At 39.2% G+C, this 18989-nt stretch overlaps 1 protein-coding gene across 1 annotated transcript in view; it reads left to right on the forward strand.

The window, feature by feature from the left end:
* The window catches only part of CAP2 (CAP, adenylate cyclase-associated protein, 2 (yeast)), a 148252-nt gene that overhangs the window by 46694 nt on the left and 82569 nt on the right, over positions 1–18989 (forward strand). The window contains exon 4 of the mRNA XM_006764072.2: positions 9590–9667. Coding sequence (XP_006764135.1) covers positions 9590–9667 — 78 coding nt within the window. The remainder of the gene's footprint in view (positions 1–9589; positions 9668–18989) is intronic.

Here is an 18989-nt window from a genome sequence, read left to right on the forward strand (position 1 = left end):
ATCTTTCTTCTATCATTGACAGTCCCTCTAGGTTGTGGGCTGCTTGCCTGTGTTCCTGAGAAGCATCTACGGTACCAGTCTATAGAGTGTGTTTTCTTTAGTGAATTACCGGTATGTTTACCGGTAATAAACTTGCACTGTTTTATGTATATGTTTGATTACATACAGCCTTGTGACAGTTTTCCTGCATGTCATAAGCATTTGAATATAAATTAAAATGTTAAAATCAAATCTGATATTGTTTTACCTTTTATTTGGTGTGTGGAAGGTGTGCGGAAGAGGGGGTAGTCTTATACGGCGAGTATATAACAAACTCTGTATTTTGAGTGGAAATGTTAGGGGGTCGTCTTATACGCCCAGTCGTCTTATACGCCGGCAAATACGGTAAAATAAAAATTTTATTTTTAATATTTTATTTGATCTAAAAATAATAGCAGCAATGTATTCAATCATGTATGCTTATGTATATATTACATATGTATACTTATGTATGCTTACATATATAAATGAAATGAATAAGAGCAATGATACAAGGGACTGGAGGAAGGGATTAAGATTCTAAGATACTTAGCCCTGACCGGTTTGGCTCAGTGGATAGAGCGTCGGCCTTAGGGCTGAAGGGTCCCAGGTTCGATTCTGGTCAAGGGCATGTACCTTGGTTGCGGGCATATCCCCAGTGGGGGGTGTGCAGGAAGCAGCTGAATCGATGTTTCTAACTCTCTATCCCTCTCCTTCTCTCTTCCTCTCTGTAAAAAAAAATCAATAAAAAATATTTTAAAAAACGATTCTAAGATACTTAGTCTACTGTGAAGTGGTATAGTATCATTTGAGAATGAACTTGGATTCATTGTAAATGTGTATGCAAACTCTAGGGCAACCACTGAAAAAAAAAAGAAGTATAACTGGTATTGCTAAGAAAGGAGAGAAAATGGAATCATGAAATAATTAAAACCACAAAATGCAAAAAATAAATAAAACAAAACAAAACACAAAAGATAGAAAAAGAGTGAAAGACAAAAATAGAAACAAATAACAAAGGCAATACATGAACAACAGTAATGAATATGATAAATATTAATCCAACTATATCAATAATCACTTTGAATGTCAATGGTCTAAATGTACCAATTAAAAGACAGAGATTGTCAGAGTGGATCAGAAAACACAACACAACACAACTATGTTTATCTACAGAAACCATTTTAAATATAAAGACATATATAGATTAAAAGTAAATAGATGCAAAAAATATACCATGCTAACATGAATCAAAAGAAATCAGGTGTAGCTATGTTAGTTTCAAACAGAGCAGACTTCCCAGTAAGGAAAGTTATCAGGGCATTGCATAATAATAAAGGGGTCAGTTCTCCAAGAAAATATTACAATTCTTAAAGTGTTTGCACCTGGCAAAATTGCAAGAAGAAAAAGATGACACCACTATCATATTTAGAGACTTCAACACCCCTCTCTCAGAAATGAACAGATCCATCAGGCAGAGAATATGAGGAGGAAGGATATAGTTGCACTTAACAATACCATCAATCAAATGGATATTATGGATACTTATAGACTATCCAACAACAGTATGATATACATTTTTCTCAAGCTCACCGAGATACATCACATTCTGGGTCATAAAATACATCTTAACAAATTTTAAAAAATAGATTCATACAATGTCTGCTCTCAGACCACAATGGAATTAAACTAGAAATCAATAACAGAAAGATAACTGGAAAATTTCCAAATACCTGGGGATCGGCAACACACTTCTAAATGACAGTCCAAAAAATTTGTTTTAATATTTTGAACTCAGATGTCAATTAGACTTATTGTGGTGATCATTTCACAATATATACAAGTATCAAATCAGTATGCTGTACACCTAAAACTATATATTGCATATGTCAATTATACCATAGTTTTAAGATTACTTTGAACTAAATGAAAATGAAAGCTTAAGATCAGAATTTTGAAGATGCAATAAAAACTGAAAACAGTGCTAGAGGGAAATTTATAGTATTAAATGAATATGTGATCATATAGAAAATGGATATGTAATCATATAGAAAAGAAGAAATATATAAAATCAGTGATCTAAGTGTCTACCTTAGGAAACTAGAAATAAAGAAGAAAATAATAATTAGAGCAAAAGTCAATAAAATTGAAAACAGAAAATCAGTGAAGCCAAAAGTTGATTCTTGGAAATGATCAATAAAATTGATAAGCCCCTACCAGGCTAAATAAGCAAAAGTGAGAAAGGACACTAATTATTAATAACAAAAATTAAAGAGGAGACATTACTACAGATCCCATGGAAAATAAAAGGATAGTAAAGGAAAACTGAACAACTCTATGGCCACAAATTTGATAACCTAGATTAAATGAACAGATTTCTTGAAAGACATATCTGCCAAAAGTTACACAAGAAGAAATAGACTATCTGAATAGGCCTATATCAACTACAGAAATTGAATCAATAATTAATAACCTTCCAAAAAGAGAAAGCACCATACCCAAATGTGTTCACTGGTGAATTCTACCAAACATTTATGGAAGAAATTATACCAGCTCTATATTATCTCTTTCAGAGGATAGAAGCAGAAGGAATACTTTTAAGTCATCGTATGAGGCAAACATTGCCCTAATACCAAAATAAGACAAAGATATTATAAGGAAAGAAAACTACAGACCTATATAACTCATGGACATATATGCAAAATCTCTCAACAAAATATTAACAAATCAAATCCAAAAATATATAAAAAGAATTATACAACACGATTAAGTGGAATTTATCCTAGGTATGCAAGGCTGGTTCAACATTCAAAATTCAATTAATGTAATCACATCAGCAGACTAAAAAAGTCACATGGTTACATCAATAGATGCAGAAAAGCATTTGACAAAATCCAGCACCCACTCATGATGAAAATGCAGTAAGCTACTACTAGAGGGGAGCTTGCTCAACTTGATAAAGACAATACAATAAACCTACAGCTAACATCAGACACAAGGCAGGGATGTTCCCTTTCACCATTTCTTTTCAACATAATACTGGAAGTTCTTGGTAATGCCATTGGGCAAGAAAGGAATTTAAAAGTGTACAAACTGGGAAGACATAAAATTGTCTTTTATTGCAGATGACATTGTCATCTATGTTCAAAATCTAAAAGAATGGACAGAAAAACCACAACCTTTGGTACTAATAAGTGATTACGAAAACAGCATTTGTTAGAACATTGATTAGGCCCACCCAATTCTACTGAATCTGAAACCCTGGGGATGGGACTCAACAATCTGTTTTAGCAAACCCTCCAAATGACTATTACGCACATTCAAGGTCAAGAACCACTGGTGTAAGCCTTCTTCTTGATTCTTAATATGTCAACCCAAGTGCCTTTCATAATCTGATTTAAGTCAGTGCTTATTTTCATGTCTATAAAATGAGGCATCTTCAATCTTGTTTTAAGCAAAGTTGTGATGTAGGTGAAATATATCTTTGGCATCGTATCACCTTCCGGTCGGCCCATTTTCCTGTCTTGCTATTACCTATCAGGTCCCTCTTTATCTTTTCGGTGGCTGCAATTCAAGGGACTTCTACATTAGGGTAGATTAGAGGCCCCTGTGGAATAAGATCTAAAAATACAATTTCTAATTATGAAAATAGAGCATTGGCAGACTAATTGGGAAGGAATGTGGGGATGGCATTGACAGTGACCTTCTCAGGGCCCACAGATTGCACCCGATGAGCAGATGCCCATTCCCCTGACCTTAGTCAGCGGAGAAGCCCCTTCCTTTCACTGTCGGGCTCTCGCGAAGAGGCTGACCCAGTTTCAGAAGACCTGGCACAGGCACCCTGGCTGGATGCTTTGTGCAGCTCCTTCAAGTCTTGCCTGTTCTCTTCCCCTCTGTGGCACCTGCTCATTTTGTCATCTCCATGGTGCTTTGCAGCCCATGGTTTCCTGCTTAAACCATGGAAAGCTTTGACAACTATTCAGAGATTCATCTTTCTCAGGGACCCAGCTCTCTCCCAAGGGGATTAGCTGAAATAAGTCATACTGGTATTTAGCTCATATCTGCTTGTCCCAAGGCTTATTTTAAACTGATTACTGAAGTTCATTCTCCTACATTCTCCCTTAGGATTATAGAACACGATGGTCCACCAACCTATCTGTCCAAGAACCCCAGTCGCCTAAGTGATAACTGATAGGGTTCAAAGAAAATGCACAGCCCAGGCTCTTACCAACACTGTCCCTTTCCTCTCCACACACACGTGCTCACAGGCAGATAGATGTGCATATTTACCCACAAAGGCCACGGAGTCCTGCACATGTGTGTTGGACAAACTCAGCAAAAACCCTCAGTTATTTGTCGTGACTGAAAATCCCGACGTTTGGCTTTTTCTTTCACAATGTTTTGAATAGCCTGAGTGAGCCAAATTCTCCCTTTCAAGTTATCAGAACTCAGCAGGTTCTGTAAAATTGCTCCTAAATAGGATGCTGTCTGGTTGAGAGAACTCATGGAACTTTCCAGAAGCAGGAAGCAGATGGATTAGAATATCTCACAGGTGAAGTGAAAATCCTTTGAAACTTGGACCGATGAGGGTAAAAATGAATATGGTTTAGAGTTTTCTGATTATGCCCAGAGTTCCCGGGAGCAGGAAGAAGCACACAGCTGAATCTTCAGAAAGATCTGTCTACATAAGCAAATTGAGAGGGAAAGGTGAAGCAGATGTCTAGATATTCAGCCAGATTTTGCTCCAACCTCCACCTCTATTGTTGAGTGAGAGGCCATTGGGGGAAGAGACTAATTAATGAAATTGGCCATCTTCACTAATCTAAGCCACCAGAAAATTACTCTATTAGCAACATGCTAAATGTTGCTTCTAGGGAAAGTAAAAAAGGCTAATGATAGTGTTCATCTTGGGATAACTACAAAAATATTGTTAATGTTACTTCTGAGCTGCAATTTCAACTACAGAAGTCAGGTGGTCCCAAATTGCTGTTCCCATAGCAACTGTAATTCAGTCGGCTCTGCAAGGCTTTTCATAGAGGAGGACAATACCTCCATATTATTGTTGCTGGGAGAAGTGCAGTTCTTTTATTTATGTCCAAGCTATGGAAAGTTGTACTTAATAGCTTTCTTTTGGGAATTGTGGTTGTTAGAGACAACAACAGTCCTTTTGAACCACTGAAAACACACGTTTTGATTCATGGGTAAACATTCATGCAGCTCAGAGCTTCACATTTATTTATAGGTCATAATGGCCTCCAGGAAAATTCAAAACTCCTCTATTCCACCAAATATAATCCCAGCAATCAGATACTAGGGCAAAGATAAGATGAGATGATGTAGCCCAAAATGGAAACTATGCCCTCATTTAAACATTATTAGACTTGATCTGTTATACTATTGATGATTGAATTTGTGATTTTAAAATAAACGGCTTACTAATTTTGGTTTGATTTCAACCATTTCTCAGTAGAAAAAAATTTCTGGATGAGAAATGAGAAAAGTTAGAAACAAAATTTCAGTAAATATTTTGGAAAATTTGTCAGATACCAAAACGTGATAATGGAATGACGAAAACTAGTCATTTCCCAGTTAGCTAACACCTTTACCCGTCAAGCCCAGAAAATTTTCTGATATTGATTGACACTGGGATGAAATTAACCTAATCCTGTTGATGCTATTCTAGTTGTTTTTTGGAAATGTATCAAGCTAGTTCTTACTTATCTCTCAGAGAAGTAAGCCATTATCTGAGAAGGCAGAGAAATAGAAACTGGCCCAAAACGGATGTGAAGCTAACCAGGATGAGATTAATGGTGAAATCAACAAGGATAAAAGAATATAAATTTATGACCACATACAACTAAATCAGAATTTTTCTCTCCCACAAATGAGGGAGGAAAAGATTTTTTTAAAAATGCACTGATAGTAACCAAACAAAAAAAGCCATAATCTAAAGCAACACATTTCAGTAACTGGTGGCCGAGCAGCCTTTGGTTCCTAACTCTGCATCTATTTCCCACTCCTTAAAAACAAGCCTTAAAAAAGAAAGTCAGGAGATGAAATATGAAACAAGAAATGGAAGCCACAGGGCTGCTTCCCTACGCATATGTAACGGCTTCCTGTCTGGGTTTGAAATTGGAGAAATGATCCCAAATCTTCATCAAAGGGCCTATGTTTCATGTAGGTGAAGTGAATCCTGATTTGGGACATGTAACATATTCCCAGAAGAATGAGCCCCCAAATTCTCAAATAAAGACTGGACAAATAAAGTCTGCCTTTCACTACTCCCTAGTCCATCAGGCCCTAATAGAGTAGAGAACACAAGGCAATTAGCCCTCGAACTGTCTATTGAAAGGGAAAATTAATTGACCTCCAATACCGTGGCCAAAGGCTCAAGGAATCAGCACTTGGAAGCTACATAGTGTCAGAAAGTAACATAGCATGCGAAAGACAGACATACTAGCCCTCAAAGAAAACAAAACTTAAGGAACAGAAATGGATTCCTCACAAGGTTTAATAAGAATATACCATATTCTTAGAATTTAGAGTATATGTATTTTTTAAATATTTTTATTGATTTCAGAGAGGAGGGGAGAGGGAGAGAGAGATAGAAATATCAATGATGAGAGAGAACCATCGATCTGCTGCCTCCTGCCTGCCCCACTCTGGGAATCAAGCCCACAACCCGGGCATGTGCCCCGACCAGGAATCGAATTGTGACCTCTTGGTTCATAGGTTGATGCTCAACCACTAAGCCATGCCAGCCGGGCTAAATGTATTTTTTTTAAACCATAAAGAAAGGTTAGAAAACAAGAATAAAATGAAAAGGAAAATTGAAAGTCTAACAAATCAGGAACAAAAACAACATTATTGTAAAAATCATATCTAACTAGAAATGTTAATGTATATAAGAAACCGTGTTGAAAGTCTGGTTACTAACAATGGAGAAAAGTATACATATAATCACAGTAAATACAGATGATATACAAGGAAATTAAAGGCAGAGAAAGAATCTAAAAGATTTGAGGACATTAAAATATTATATAATCTGAGGATTATAGTAGGAGTCCTTGAATAGGTATTCTAACAAATGAAATGGAAGAAATATTGAAAAATATAAGAAAGTTTCCCAGAAATGAAGGACCAAATCTATTCCAGGATATAGAATATAGAATGCTCAAAACCTAAACATCTTGTTTAAGCTATTAATCTCTAAGGATAAAGAAATAAATCTTCAGATGTCAAACTAGAAAAAGCCATTGGCTGGCTTCAGACTTTCCATTGCCACACTTAGTGCCAGGGTATCTGAAAGTGGAGAGAGACCCCGGGATCTTACATCAGCCAAGATGTTGTTAAGTATAATGACAATAGGGAAATCTATTTAATCCTGAAGAACTAAAGCAACCTTGAAACTGTTTTGAAGAAAATACTTGATAATGAGAGTTCAGTCAATAAAAACATCCAAATAACTCAGAAATGGAGAAGTCATGGTAAAATAGCTGGTGAGAACCATTAAGTGTGTTTAAATGTAGAACTAGTCCTAAACAACTCTGGGAATTGATATTGTAGGTAGAATATGAATGCTATCAATTAGGCTAAATGGAAACAACCACTAAAAAATATGGACGATAGGGGATTAGAGATAGCAGTGAGAACGTACTTATGTTTTTATCTTTGCCAATTGATTCCCAATCAATACTATCTAAAATTATATCATGTACTTTAAAATGCCACACATAATTATTCCAATCTCATATTATTTTATAATTTTTAACCTTAGAATGATCATTTATGGCATAATTATATAGTGCAGAAATTTTTATTTGAAGCTTATCAGTCATTTCTCTTTCATTGCTAGTATTCAGTTATAATTAAAATTCATACTTTTTAAATAGCACCTAGAGTATGGTCTCATTTTTCAAAATCTCTCTGTACATGTATCTTAAATATTCAGCTAATGTTAATAATGATTTTTTCTAGGTTGTGAGACATTTTTTTCAAAACTTTAATTTTTGAAACCTTCAACATTTAAAAACCTATTTTATATAATTATGCTTTGTGTTATTAAAAACAACTGTGCTTGCCAAAACCGGTTTGGCTCAGGGGATAGAGCGTCGGCCTGCAGACTGAAAGGTCCCAGGTTCGATTCCGGTCAAGGGCATATACCTTGGCTGAGGGCACATTCCCAGTGGGTGATGTGCAGGAGGTAGCTGATCAATGTTTCTTTCTCATCGATGTTTCTAACTCTCTATCTCTCTCTCTTCCTCTCTGTAAAAAATCAATAAAGTATATTTTTTTAAAAAAAAGCTTTCAAAAAAATTTTCTTAAAAACTAAAAAAAAAAAAAAGATTTAAAAAAATGCCAAAAGTGATTAATTATGGGGGATGTGAGTATTTGGAATATTTTCTTCTTGGTACTCTTCTGTAACTTTTTGATTTTAAAAAATGAAAGAATTAATTAGTTAAGAGTGTGTAGAGGGTAAGTATAAAGAATATGATACCCTGTGTTTGAAGATATTCCCACCCACTCAACTCCTTTTTAAGAGGTTGAGTCCAGGTAGCACTGAAATCTCTTCTGGAACCATCTTAATGAATGATTGCGGAAGCCGCTAGCTCTCAGTGAGCACATCTGTATGAGGGTAGCATAAGAGACAATTTTCCTTCCACCAGAAGGTATGGAACAAGTTTCGGCACACTAGGAAAAAGGACAAGAGAGACACCCATTGAAAACACTTTGGGGCTCAAACATTCCTTAACAGCTTTGTTGAGATACAGTAACTCACATATTATAACATTCACTTTTTTAACATGCACAATTCAGTGGTTTTTAGTATACTCACCAAGTTGTGATATTACCACTGTCTAATCCCAGAACATTTTCATCACCCCCAAAAGAAACCCCATTCTCATTAGCAGTCACCCCACCCACCAGCCCCTGGCAACCACTCTGCAGATAGGCTTATTCTGGTCATTTTATGTGATTGGAATCACAAAAATGCAGTTTTTTGTGACTGGCTTTATTCATTCAGCATCATGTTTTCAAGGTTTAACTCATGTTGTAGCATGCATCAGTATTTCATTTCTTTTTTTAAGTATATTTTATTTTCAGAAAGGAAAGGAGAGAGAGAGAGAGAGAGAGAGAGAGAGAGAGAGAGAGAGAGAGAAATGATAAGAACCATTACCAGCTGCCTCCTGCACGCCCCACACTGGGGATCGAGCCCACAACCCGGGCATGTGCCCTGACCAGGAATCAAACCATGACCTCCTGATTCATAGGGCGATGCTCAACCACTGAGCCGGACCGGCCGGGCAGCACTCCATCCTTTTTAATGCCCAGTAATATTCCATTGTATGGGTATATCACATTTCATTTATTCATTCATCAGTTGATGGGCATTCTGGCTGTTTCCACATCTGAGCTATTATGAGTAATGCCATCATGAACCTCTATTTACAAGTTTTCGTGTGAGCATATTTGTTTATTTTCCTTGGGTATATACTCGGAATGGGCTTTATCATATGGTAACTGTTTAGGAGCTCAAACATTTAAACTTCCTCTTCCTCTTTGTTCCCAGGCAGAAATGGTGCACAGTGCTTTCCAGGCCCAGCGGGCTTTCCTCCTCATGGCCTCCCAGTACCAACAACCCCAGGAGGTAAGCGTGCATCCCTAGAGACAGGGCTGCCTGGGCAATGGGCGGTGTAAGGTAAATAGGAAGCAACAGAACCAGCTGCTGTGAGTGACAACCTGAAAATGAGAGTTACAGCACATGTAGGTTCTGTCTCTAAGCCAGACCATGAGATGGAACATTTCCTCTGTCTTCATAATCTTAATATGGCCGAATTCATTCTGTAAAAATTGACATCACCAGTTTAAAAGGTCAATTTATTTATGTCACCTATATCTTTTTTTTAATTTTGAATGAACAGTTTATTTTTTTAATCTTTATTGTTGAAAGTGTTACCTATGTCCCCTTTTTCCCCCATTGATCTCTTCCAACCAGCCCCCTCTCCCCACCCCAGGCCTTCACCACCCTATTGTCCATGGATTATCCATATATGCATACAAGTTCATTGGTTGATCTCTTCCCACCCACACACCCTCTCCTATCCTGTTCTTTTTGCTATTCTCACAATAGTTTTATAATCAAGAAAGTGTTCACTACTACTTTTTAATTCATACTTTGTGCTGCTTTGTTATCAAAATGTGTTCACATCTATCATCATATATATATTCTATGTATGAATTTTATTATCTTCTATTTCATAAGTAGTATAGATAGGCTAAAAAGTAGATCTAGTACCAGCATTCTTTATTAAATAAGAAGAAAATAATGTTTTGACTAAATATTCTGCATCTGAATTTTGGTACAACTATATAAATATAGGAGGTCATTGAATATTCACTATAACACAATATCTTAAATTTAATAGCTCACTTTTAATTCTAAAACAAACTCTTGAAATTGAAAAAGTGAAGCTGAGAATCCTGGGAAACTAGGACTTCGACTTTCAGGGAATGAAGCTCAGCTCCATAAAGGACCAGCACTTAAGACCCGAGACCCGTGGTCGGCATACCGCGGCTCGCGAGCCACATGCGGCTCTTTGGCCCCTTGAGTGTGGCTCTTCCTAAGCCTTAGGAGTACCCTAATTAAGTTAATAACAATGTACCTACCTATATAGTTTAAGTTTAAAAAATTTGGCTGTCAAAAATAAATTTAAATCGTTGTACTGTTGATATTTGGCTCTGTTGACTGATGAGTTTGCCGACCACTGCCCTAGACCCTCCCTGGAACCATGGTCCCCAGTGCTGCCTGTGCAGTGGCATCTCCCGGAAAATTTTTAAAATATCAGTGCCTAGTTCTCACTCCAAGAGGTTCTGATTTAATTGGTCAGAAAGTGGTCTTGGCCTTGAAAGTTTTGTAGCCAGAGCTACCAAGTCCCACCAGGATAGATGGATGGATCACTTCCCTTACAGGAAAGGAGTTAGCACACAGCCTAGGCAGGTAGCTTTGTAGGGATGGAAATATTGTATTCGGCTGTGGATGCATTTTTTTCCTTGGCTTTCTCAATCCCTAATTTTTCCTCCCTTTGCAAAGAGAACGGTGATACTAGGAAATCACAATGTGATGCACTCGAGAGACAGACTTAGCCTGGCTTTTCTGTGATTAAAGTGAGAGGAGAAGTAAACTCAATGCATCATCGAGAGTCTCAGATGGAGGGAAGAACCATGACTTTCTTGGCCAGTGCCCCACTCAATCACTTCTTCAAGCACACACACACAAAAAGGTTTCTCCGTTGGCCTTGCAGCCTTGCACATAAAAGTCACTCATTAAGTATTGGGTGAAGAAATGAATGAATGTACTGGGAGGAGCCATGGTCAGGGACAATGTGTGTCTGAGTGTGTGGCTGTGCAGATTCTTGGGTGTAATATCTCGGGTATAGCTCCACTGAGTTCTTGATCAAAGGGAAAGAAATGGATCGGCTCCAGGGCACTGTTACCCAGGCATGGGCTGGCAGTGTTCCAGCGCTTATTACAGTGCTCTGAGCGTAATAAACCCCAGCAGTATCAGGTAGGTGAAATGCAAAGCAATGTTTTGATGCCCAGCCCCCTTTTCGTCCCTTCCATCTTTACCCAGAGGACTGTTCTAGTACTTCCACTCAGTGGAAAAGTAGATTTGGGAAGTTACCACCACAGTGGTGAGAATAGTCCATGACCAGGCCTTTATTTTCCCCATGTACATTCTAAAAGATACATCATAAAAAAGATTATCATAAAGCAGGTTATAGTTTTTTATGGGAACAATATTGTAACTGTCCATGTTATGCCCTCTTCCTTTTTTCAGGAGAATATTAACCCCTGTAATTTCAACTTTTGCTGACATAGGGCAGTGGTTCCCAAACTTCAGCATACCTGAGAATCACCTGCAGGGCTGTTAAGTTGCAGTTTTCTGGGCTCCACTTACAGAGTTTTCAGTTCAATAGGACCTGGCTGCGGCCTGAGAATCTGCATCTTGGAAGTTCCCACCTGATGGTGACGCTGCTGGTCCAGGGACCACATTTTCAGAACCTGTGGCTCTCACAGTTATGCCTGTAGCTCACATTGATTTCAGATGTTTCCAACTGTCATGTCCAGCTACCTCTTGAGCATTGCTTCTCAGGCTCTAATCTTCACTTCATCACCTGCAGATCTTGTTAAAGTTCAGGGTCTAGATCAGCAGGTCCCTGGTGAGGCCCAAGAATAATATGGTTCAAAGACCAGGTGATTCTGCTGCACTTTGGGCAGCGAGAATTTAGGTGTTACCACCTAATATCTCCAGAAGCACAAAATTCCTTGGTAGTCAAATATCAAACTTGTGTTATTTTCTCCGAACATGTCTACACCAAAGCAAGTTGTGTTATGCTGCAGTAACACACATCTTCAAAATCTTAGTGAGATTTATTTCTTGCTCACATGTCATGCCTATACAAGGTGACTTACTTTCTAGAGGATGCGTTATTAAATAATTATTCATATAATTTTTTACTTAGACTTATAATAAGGCTCTGAAATAAAATGGTAGAGGATGAATCTTTAATAGGAGTTTCAAGCATTAGAAAAGGAAGATATTTTAAGGCAGGAGGACCTGCTAGGGGTGCCTCCAATCCTGCTGATGGAGGTGACCTCTAACTTTGCAGAAGCATGAGACAAGGCCAAACCAAAATCAGTGGTCAGTTAGGGTCTGAGGTTGTATAAGCTGGTGCCAAAAACTGAGGTTGTGCACCCTGACCAGCTGGAAGCTAGAAACCTCCTGGAACACAGGGGAGAACTGATAAAATACTGGAACCCACAACAATGCAAGCTCACAGTTAATCGGTGAACAAATATTCATCAAGTGCTTAACAGGCACTGTAAAAACAAACACCTATGAGATGGGGCAGGGCTTGAGGATAGGCATATATTAAATATTAGCTGGGAAAAGCCCTTAGAAACCATCTCTCATAGCGTTCTCAATTTAAAGATGACCTAGGAGAGCTTCAGAGAGAGAAATTGGTTTACTTCTTAGTTCCAAAGCTGACAAAATGCCCCAGGATAACTCTGATTCCCAGATATCTCAGCCAACACACTGCACCACTACACAGCTGTGTGCGGTGCTCTACATTGCTGCTTTAAGCCAGAGTGCCAGCCTTCAAAGAGATTAAATTTAGTAAAATTTGGATTAAATTTCATCCAAAAAGAAAAGTATTTTATACTTATCCTATATAATAAAAGGGTAATATGCAAATTGACCAAACAGCTGAATGACTGGTCACTATGACACGCACTGACCACCAAGGGGCAGATGCTCAATGCCGGAGCTGCCCCCTGGTAGTCAGTGCACTTCCAAAGGGGGAGCCCCACTCAACCACAAGCTGGGATGATGGCTGGTGAGCACAGCAACCCACCTCCGTAGCAGCGCTAAAGATGTCCTATAGTCGGACATCCCCCAAGAGCTCCCAGAAAAGGTACAGGCTGGGCTGAGGAGACCCCTCCCCCAGTGTATAAATGTCATGCACCGTGCCTCTAGTCAATTATAAGCAAACTGCCAATCAAGTGAGGTAGACCATTAGTGCTACCAAAATTCAGGGAGGTGGGGATCTTGTAGACAAAGGATCAACAAAAGCATCATAGAGGAAATAAAATGACAGTGCAAGAGTAGTAATACAGCTCCTTCAGTGTAACATTAATATTACAGTAACATTCATAAAGTGGTGGATTTATTTAGCACAAACCCAAAAATCTATTTCCTGGGTTAAATATGATGGGGGGAAACCCCACACTGTGCTCAATAAAGAAACATGTTAAACATTATTATACCCACATTTTCAAAAACTTATTTGACCACAGATGCTTCTTGTAGAAGGATATCTATTCGAGTTCTGCAGAAGCTGGTGCACCAGTTTGGAAAATGCAGAGTTGCACATTTTTTTAAGTTGCTTTAAATGCTTGATGGTTGTCACTTTAGGTGAATTCTAACTTTTAGGGGAGATCCTGTGGAAGGCAGAATTCAAAGATGGACCCCAAGATTCCCACCACCTAATATAAAATCCCTCCACTTGAACATAGGTGGAACCTGTGAGTTCATAGGCTATCACTCCTTTGAGTAGGTTATGAGGGTGACGGGACAGTCACTCCAGTGACTCTGTTGTGACATAGAAGACTGTCAAAGTGGCTGGAGACCAATTCTTCTGCTGTCCTTGAAGACAAGAGCTGCCATGTAGGGAGAAGACAGCGTCCAGAAGCTCAGAAAGACCCTCTGCCAACAGCCAGCAATAACACAGGGGTCTCATACAACTACAAGTAACCGAATTCTGCCAACAACTACATGAGCCTCAAAGGGGATCCCAAGCTCCAAATGGGAATATAGGCCTACCGACACCTCGATTATCCCTATGAGACCCTGGGCAGAGACCATAGCTTGACTCTGCCCAGATTTCTGACCTATAGAAACTGAGATGATAAATGGATATTGTTTTAAGTTTGTGGTAATTTGCTGTGCAGCAATAGAAAACTAATACAGATTACCTGAGTCCCTTCTCCTTACAAGACTCTAAGAGAATTGTTTTTTTAATAAGGCCGTGAGCCACAGACCAAAATGTGAAGCCACCCTGCCACTTGCTTTCTCTTCCTGGCCCTCAGAGTCCCGCCCCCCCTTCTCCTGTTCACCCCGGGAGAAGCAGGAGCAGGGGTTTGTCTGTAGGCTTGATTGACAATGAAGACATCCAACTTCAAGTTTCCTTTCTCATTTTGAACTAAGAAACACATTTCTTATATTCTGTAATATAAGGGCTTTTCAATGTTTAAGCCATCATCCATAGAAAAGTATATGTATTTTATTTCACCACCCAGTTTCACAACAGTTCCCCTTCCCAAGTTCACTGCATTCTGACATTTTTCTTCTAGTCCATTCTATTGCTCTGCTCTTTTCTTCCTCCTTTTGTAATGATGATCACGACTCACTGAGTGGATTTCATGATGTACTAATGGGTCATGACACCTTGCATTTTGAAAGCGCCTCTCTCATTGATATATTACAATGCTCGTGACATACAACAGGTTATAAAACATGTGAAGAATATTTCATGCTTGTCCTCTCTCCCCTTGTTGTGATTTATAGGAATGATCTGTGGGCAAAAGAATGGCCTAGTCCTTTCAGTATTGTTGTCTGTGGATTTTAGTGACAATTGATGAAGCCTGTTTCTTCCCAGCTGGTAGAAGGATTCTCATATGGAAAATGGTCAAGAAACCCCCATTCTGTAGGTGCAGGAAATTTCAAGGGACACTGGCACATCCAACTATTCCTTTACTTTTACAATAGGTGGGTGGAAGGGAAATGTGCTACTTCTATTTTACAAGCATGAAGTGTGAAATTCAGTAACACATTAATGTATCTGGCCCTGGGATCCAGACCAGGGTCCCTTCCTTTACTCACCATCTGAAGTCCTCTTCATAGACACTACACATAATAAGAGCCATCCTGTAGGTCAAAATAAAACTGTAGAAAGTGTTTAGTTAATAGAGAGCTGAAAGAAATATTTATTTAGCACTGAGACATTCCACATCACCTGGGAGAGATGTGAAACATGATCTTTAATCATCTCCACCATGAGTGACCCCAAAACTCTAGCCTAAGCTGAAAATGGAGCCTCCAGTAGACCAGTGCCCTGGATGGGCACCACCCAAAGAAGGCCGTCACCGGGGGTTCCTGGATGGTCACCCATTGAGGCCCACCTCCTCGGGCCCTGGCTAATTTGCAGACAAATAGGAAGCGTTGGTGGGCTGGGGAACTGCTATTCTCCTTCCCTCCTAGGCACATTTTCCATATTTTCTCCAACATTTCTTATACTGCTAGGTCCTGACAATGAAATGGTGTGTGTGTGTGTGTGTGTGTGTGTGTGTGTGTGTGTGTGTGTTATTAATGCTTACTGGTACACAGAGGGGAAAAAATAACCCTAAGTTTCCAACTTCAGAGAAGATGATTTATGGTCACTGACTGCCCTGTGGATTTTATTCCATTGAAAAGACTAGGAGTCTGAGGGTTTTATTCCTCCAGAAGTGAGAGGTGAGTTTCTTCTAGCCTCCCTCTCCTTTTCTGTCTTTATTTGGACTTGCATTTTTAAAGGAGATAGTGCCTTCTTGTGTGCAGAGAAAGAATCTAAAACTGATTCTTGGTCCTTTCACTTGTATACAGTTGGAAAATTTGCACAGAGAGCTTCCTTCTGGCCATCACTCCGGCTCTGAGAGACTATACACGCCCAGCACAGTGCTCTGCTCAAAGCACTCACCTCAGAAGGATTTTTAAATTCATGGAGCAGTGATCTAATTTGCAAATGATTTGTTACTCTTAAACTAAGCAGGAAAGCCTAGTGGGGGTCACTTCAAGATTTCTGCTAATTACTTGAGGCATCAATAGATCCAGATTACTGTTTACTAGTGGGCATAAATGTGTTTGAGATTTTTATAAGACTTAGTAATTTGTGAGGGTCGTCAAGGGTAGAAACTTTGGATTTGGGCCTATCTGGATTAGAATCACAGACCTTCTCATTAGCTCTGCTACTCCACATGCAAAAAACAACAAGTTCATCTGTGTCTCCTGAGTTTTAAAGACTTCTTTTTCAGGGTGACTTGTGGCAATTTAATTTGGTAAAATCCACAGTACATTTCCACTGAACCATTTTAACTGAATCCATTTGCCAAGTTACCCACTTAGGAGAAGGCAGTTAAACTCTAGTCTAATCCTATGTCTCCTTATCTTTAAAATGGGGAAGGGATAATAGTTTTTACCTCGTAAAGTTACAGTGAGGATTGAAAGAGAAAAGCAGAAAGTATCAGGTAACTGGGGAAAGTTCACTGTAAGCCAAGGTAGTCCAACTGGTTTAGGAAAAAGTTTTCAATTCTCAGAGATTTGTCCAACTAGACGTTTTTCCCTTGCTCTCATAAAGTCTGCTCTGTGATTTTGGTTGACCGTATTCTGCATGGCCATTCAGGGACCCAGGCTTCTTCCATCCGGTCATCAGCCATTGCATTGGGAAAGAGAATGCAGGGGGGTTCCTGCAAAGTTTTATGGGCCAGGCCTGGAAGTGGCATGTGTCCCCTCCAGCTTCAGTTAGTCTTCTGGCCATTCCTAGCCACAAGGGAAGCTGAGGAATGTAACCAACCCGTGTGCCTGGGACGAAGAAGTCATAGATTTGGTGAGCATCCAATCTGCCAGAGTGGGGAACTTGGTTTGGCTAAAATAAGGTCTATTTCAGTGGAAGTAGATTGTCTTTCTAAACACTCTTGTGGGTTTTTCCAGGTTACTAGCCCAGTAGACAGGAAAGCTTGCAACTCTAACAGCTGAATGTGTTTTTATTGCATTTGGATATGTATAGAGAAATACAGATATAGACACATGTCTACAAACATCTTAAAGTTTCTCTTAATTAGAGTGTGTTCATCCTTTGTTTCTCTTTAATGTTTTGCCATCAAGTGTCAAAGTATTGTCTAACACAGTGGTCACGTGACTTTGATCTCAGAGCATGTCTTGGGTAAATTAGTTGGTGCTTGTGGCAGGTCTGGAAATTGTAAGGAAAGGCAAACGAGTGAACAAAGCCAGAATCCCAAGCGTTCCTTACATCTATGCCCAGAAAATGTCACCACATTGCTCAGTCAGGGCTGCTGAATCTTCGTGAAAGGTTTGGCCATAATTAGTGCTAAGTTCTGTTGTTGGGGGGAATGTGGCAGGTAACGTAATGCAAGGAAGTAATTCTGGCCCTAATGTAAAATGAAATGCCTACTTTCAAATATCGTTACGAAGCTTTTTTTTTTTTAATACAAAAGCATCAGGAACTGAGTAACTGGTATTAATTATATGTGCCAAGCAAGTATTTTTAATCTTGAAAATAGGAAAGAAAAACGATAAGAGAAATAAAAGGTAAAAAGAAAAAAAGTTTACCCTTTGTATTATACTGTTATCTTTTCCTCAAATAGAGGTATTTCCCAGTGGTCTGCGCTGACAGTTTCAGGAAGAGGTAGCACTTTCGAATCTAACCAGTGGCTCACTTTATGGCCTTTTCTAAATTAATTTTTTAGTCTCACTTCATATTACTGAATGGGTTGGTTCTCTTCACTGCCAACTCAAAAGCACCCAAAGGCAATGCTTTTAATTTCTAGAGAAGAGTATAAGCTTAACCCCAACTAAAATATTTGCTCAAGCAGGTAAAAACTGCTTGCTGACTGATACCTCCAGGATTGCTGTATGGTAACCAGCAGCTTTCTGTGCGCATCTCCTGTGGTAGGTGGAGAAATGAGGCTAAAAGAGGCCTTTGCTCTCCATCTGAGCTTTTCCACAGCAAGAAAATCACCTCAGTAATTACACCCTGGCTGCCGTGGGGAGACTCGCTGCAGTGCTGGTTCGGGAAGAAGGAAACACCAGGCAAGGAAGGGGTGGTATCATCAGGGTCTGGGGGAGCTGACAGCCTGAAGCTACCCAGTCGGTGCTGAATCCCAACAGGAAAGCTAATCATTCGTTTATCTGGGTGCAGAGAGGAGGGTAATCAGAAAGGAGGGTAATTCTGTCATTCTTCTGCCCAGACTGTTTGCTTTAGCAACATGAAGTTGTGAATGGCCCTGTGCGCTGTGACCCTGGTTAGTATGGAGGCAGAAAGGATTTGCTAAGATCCTGTCCTGTTGGACATCACTCATGGTGACTTTTTTTTAATCTGATAAGGCACATTAGCTCATCTGTCTTTGTGTAAGACATGAATTAGATAATGAATGGCCGCCTAAAGGAAGTGAGGTGGTTATCACACACAGGGGATTTGGGGATTATCCTGAGGGTAAAGGTCAATAAAGAAGAATAATATCTTTTGTTTTATCAACTATTTCATACGAAGTTTGTTACAGTTCCAGATTGCCTTGATGGCAGTTTCTTCTTAAAGGCTGGAACTATGTATGTGGCTAGGAAATTCTTCATTCTC

This window comes from Myotis davidii, unplaced genomic scaffold (assembly GCF_000327345.1).
Source record: "Myotis davidii unplaced genomic scaffold, ASM32734v1 scaffold279, whole genome shotgun sequence".
Lineage (NCBI taxonomy): Eukaryota > Metazoa > Chordata > Mammalia > Chiroptera > Vespertilionidae > Myotis > Myotis davidii.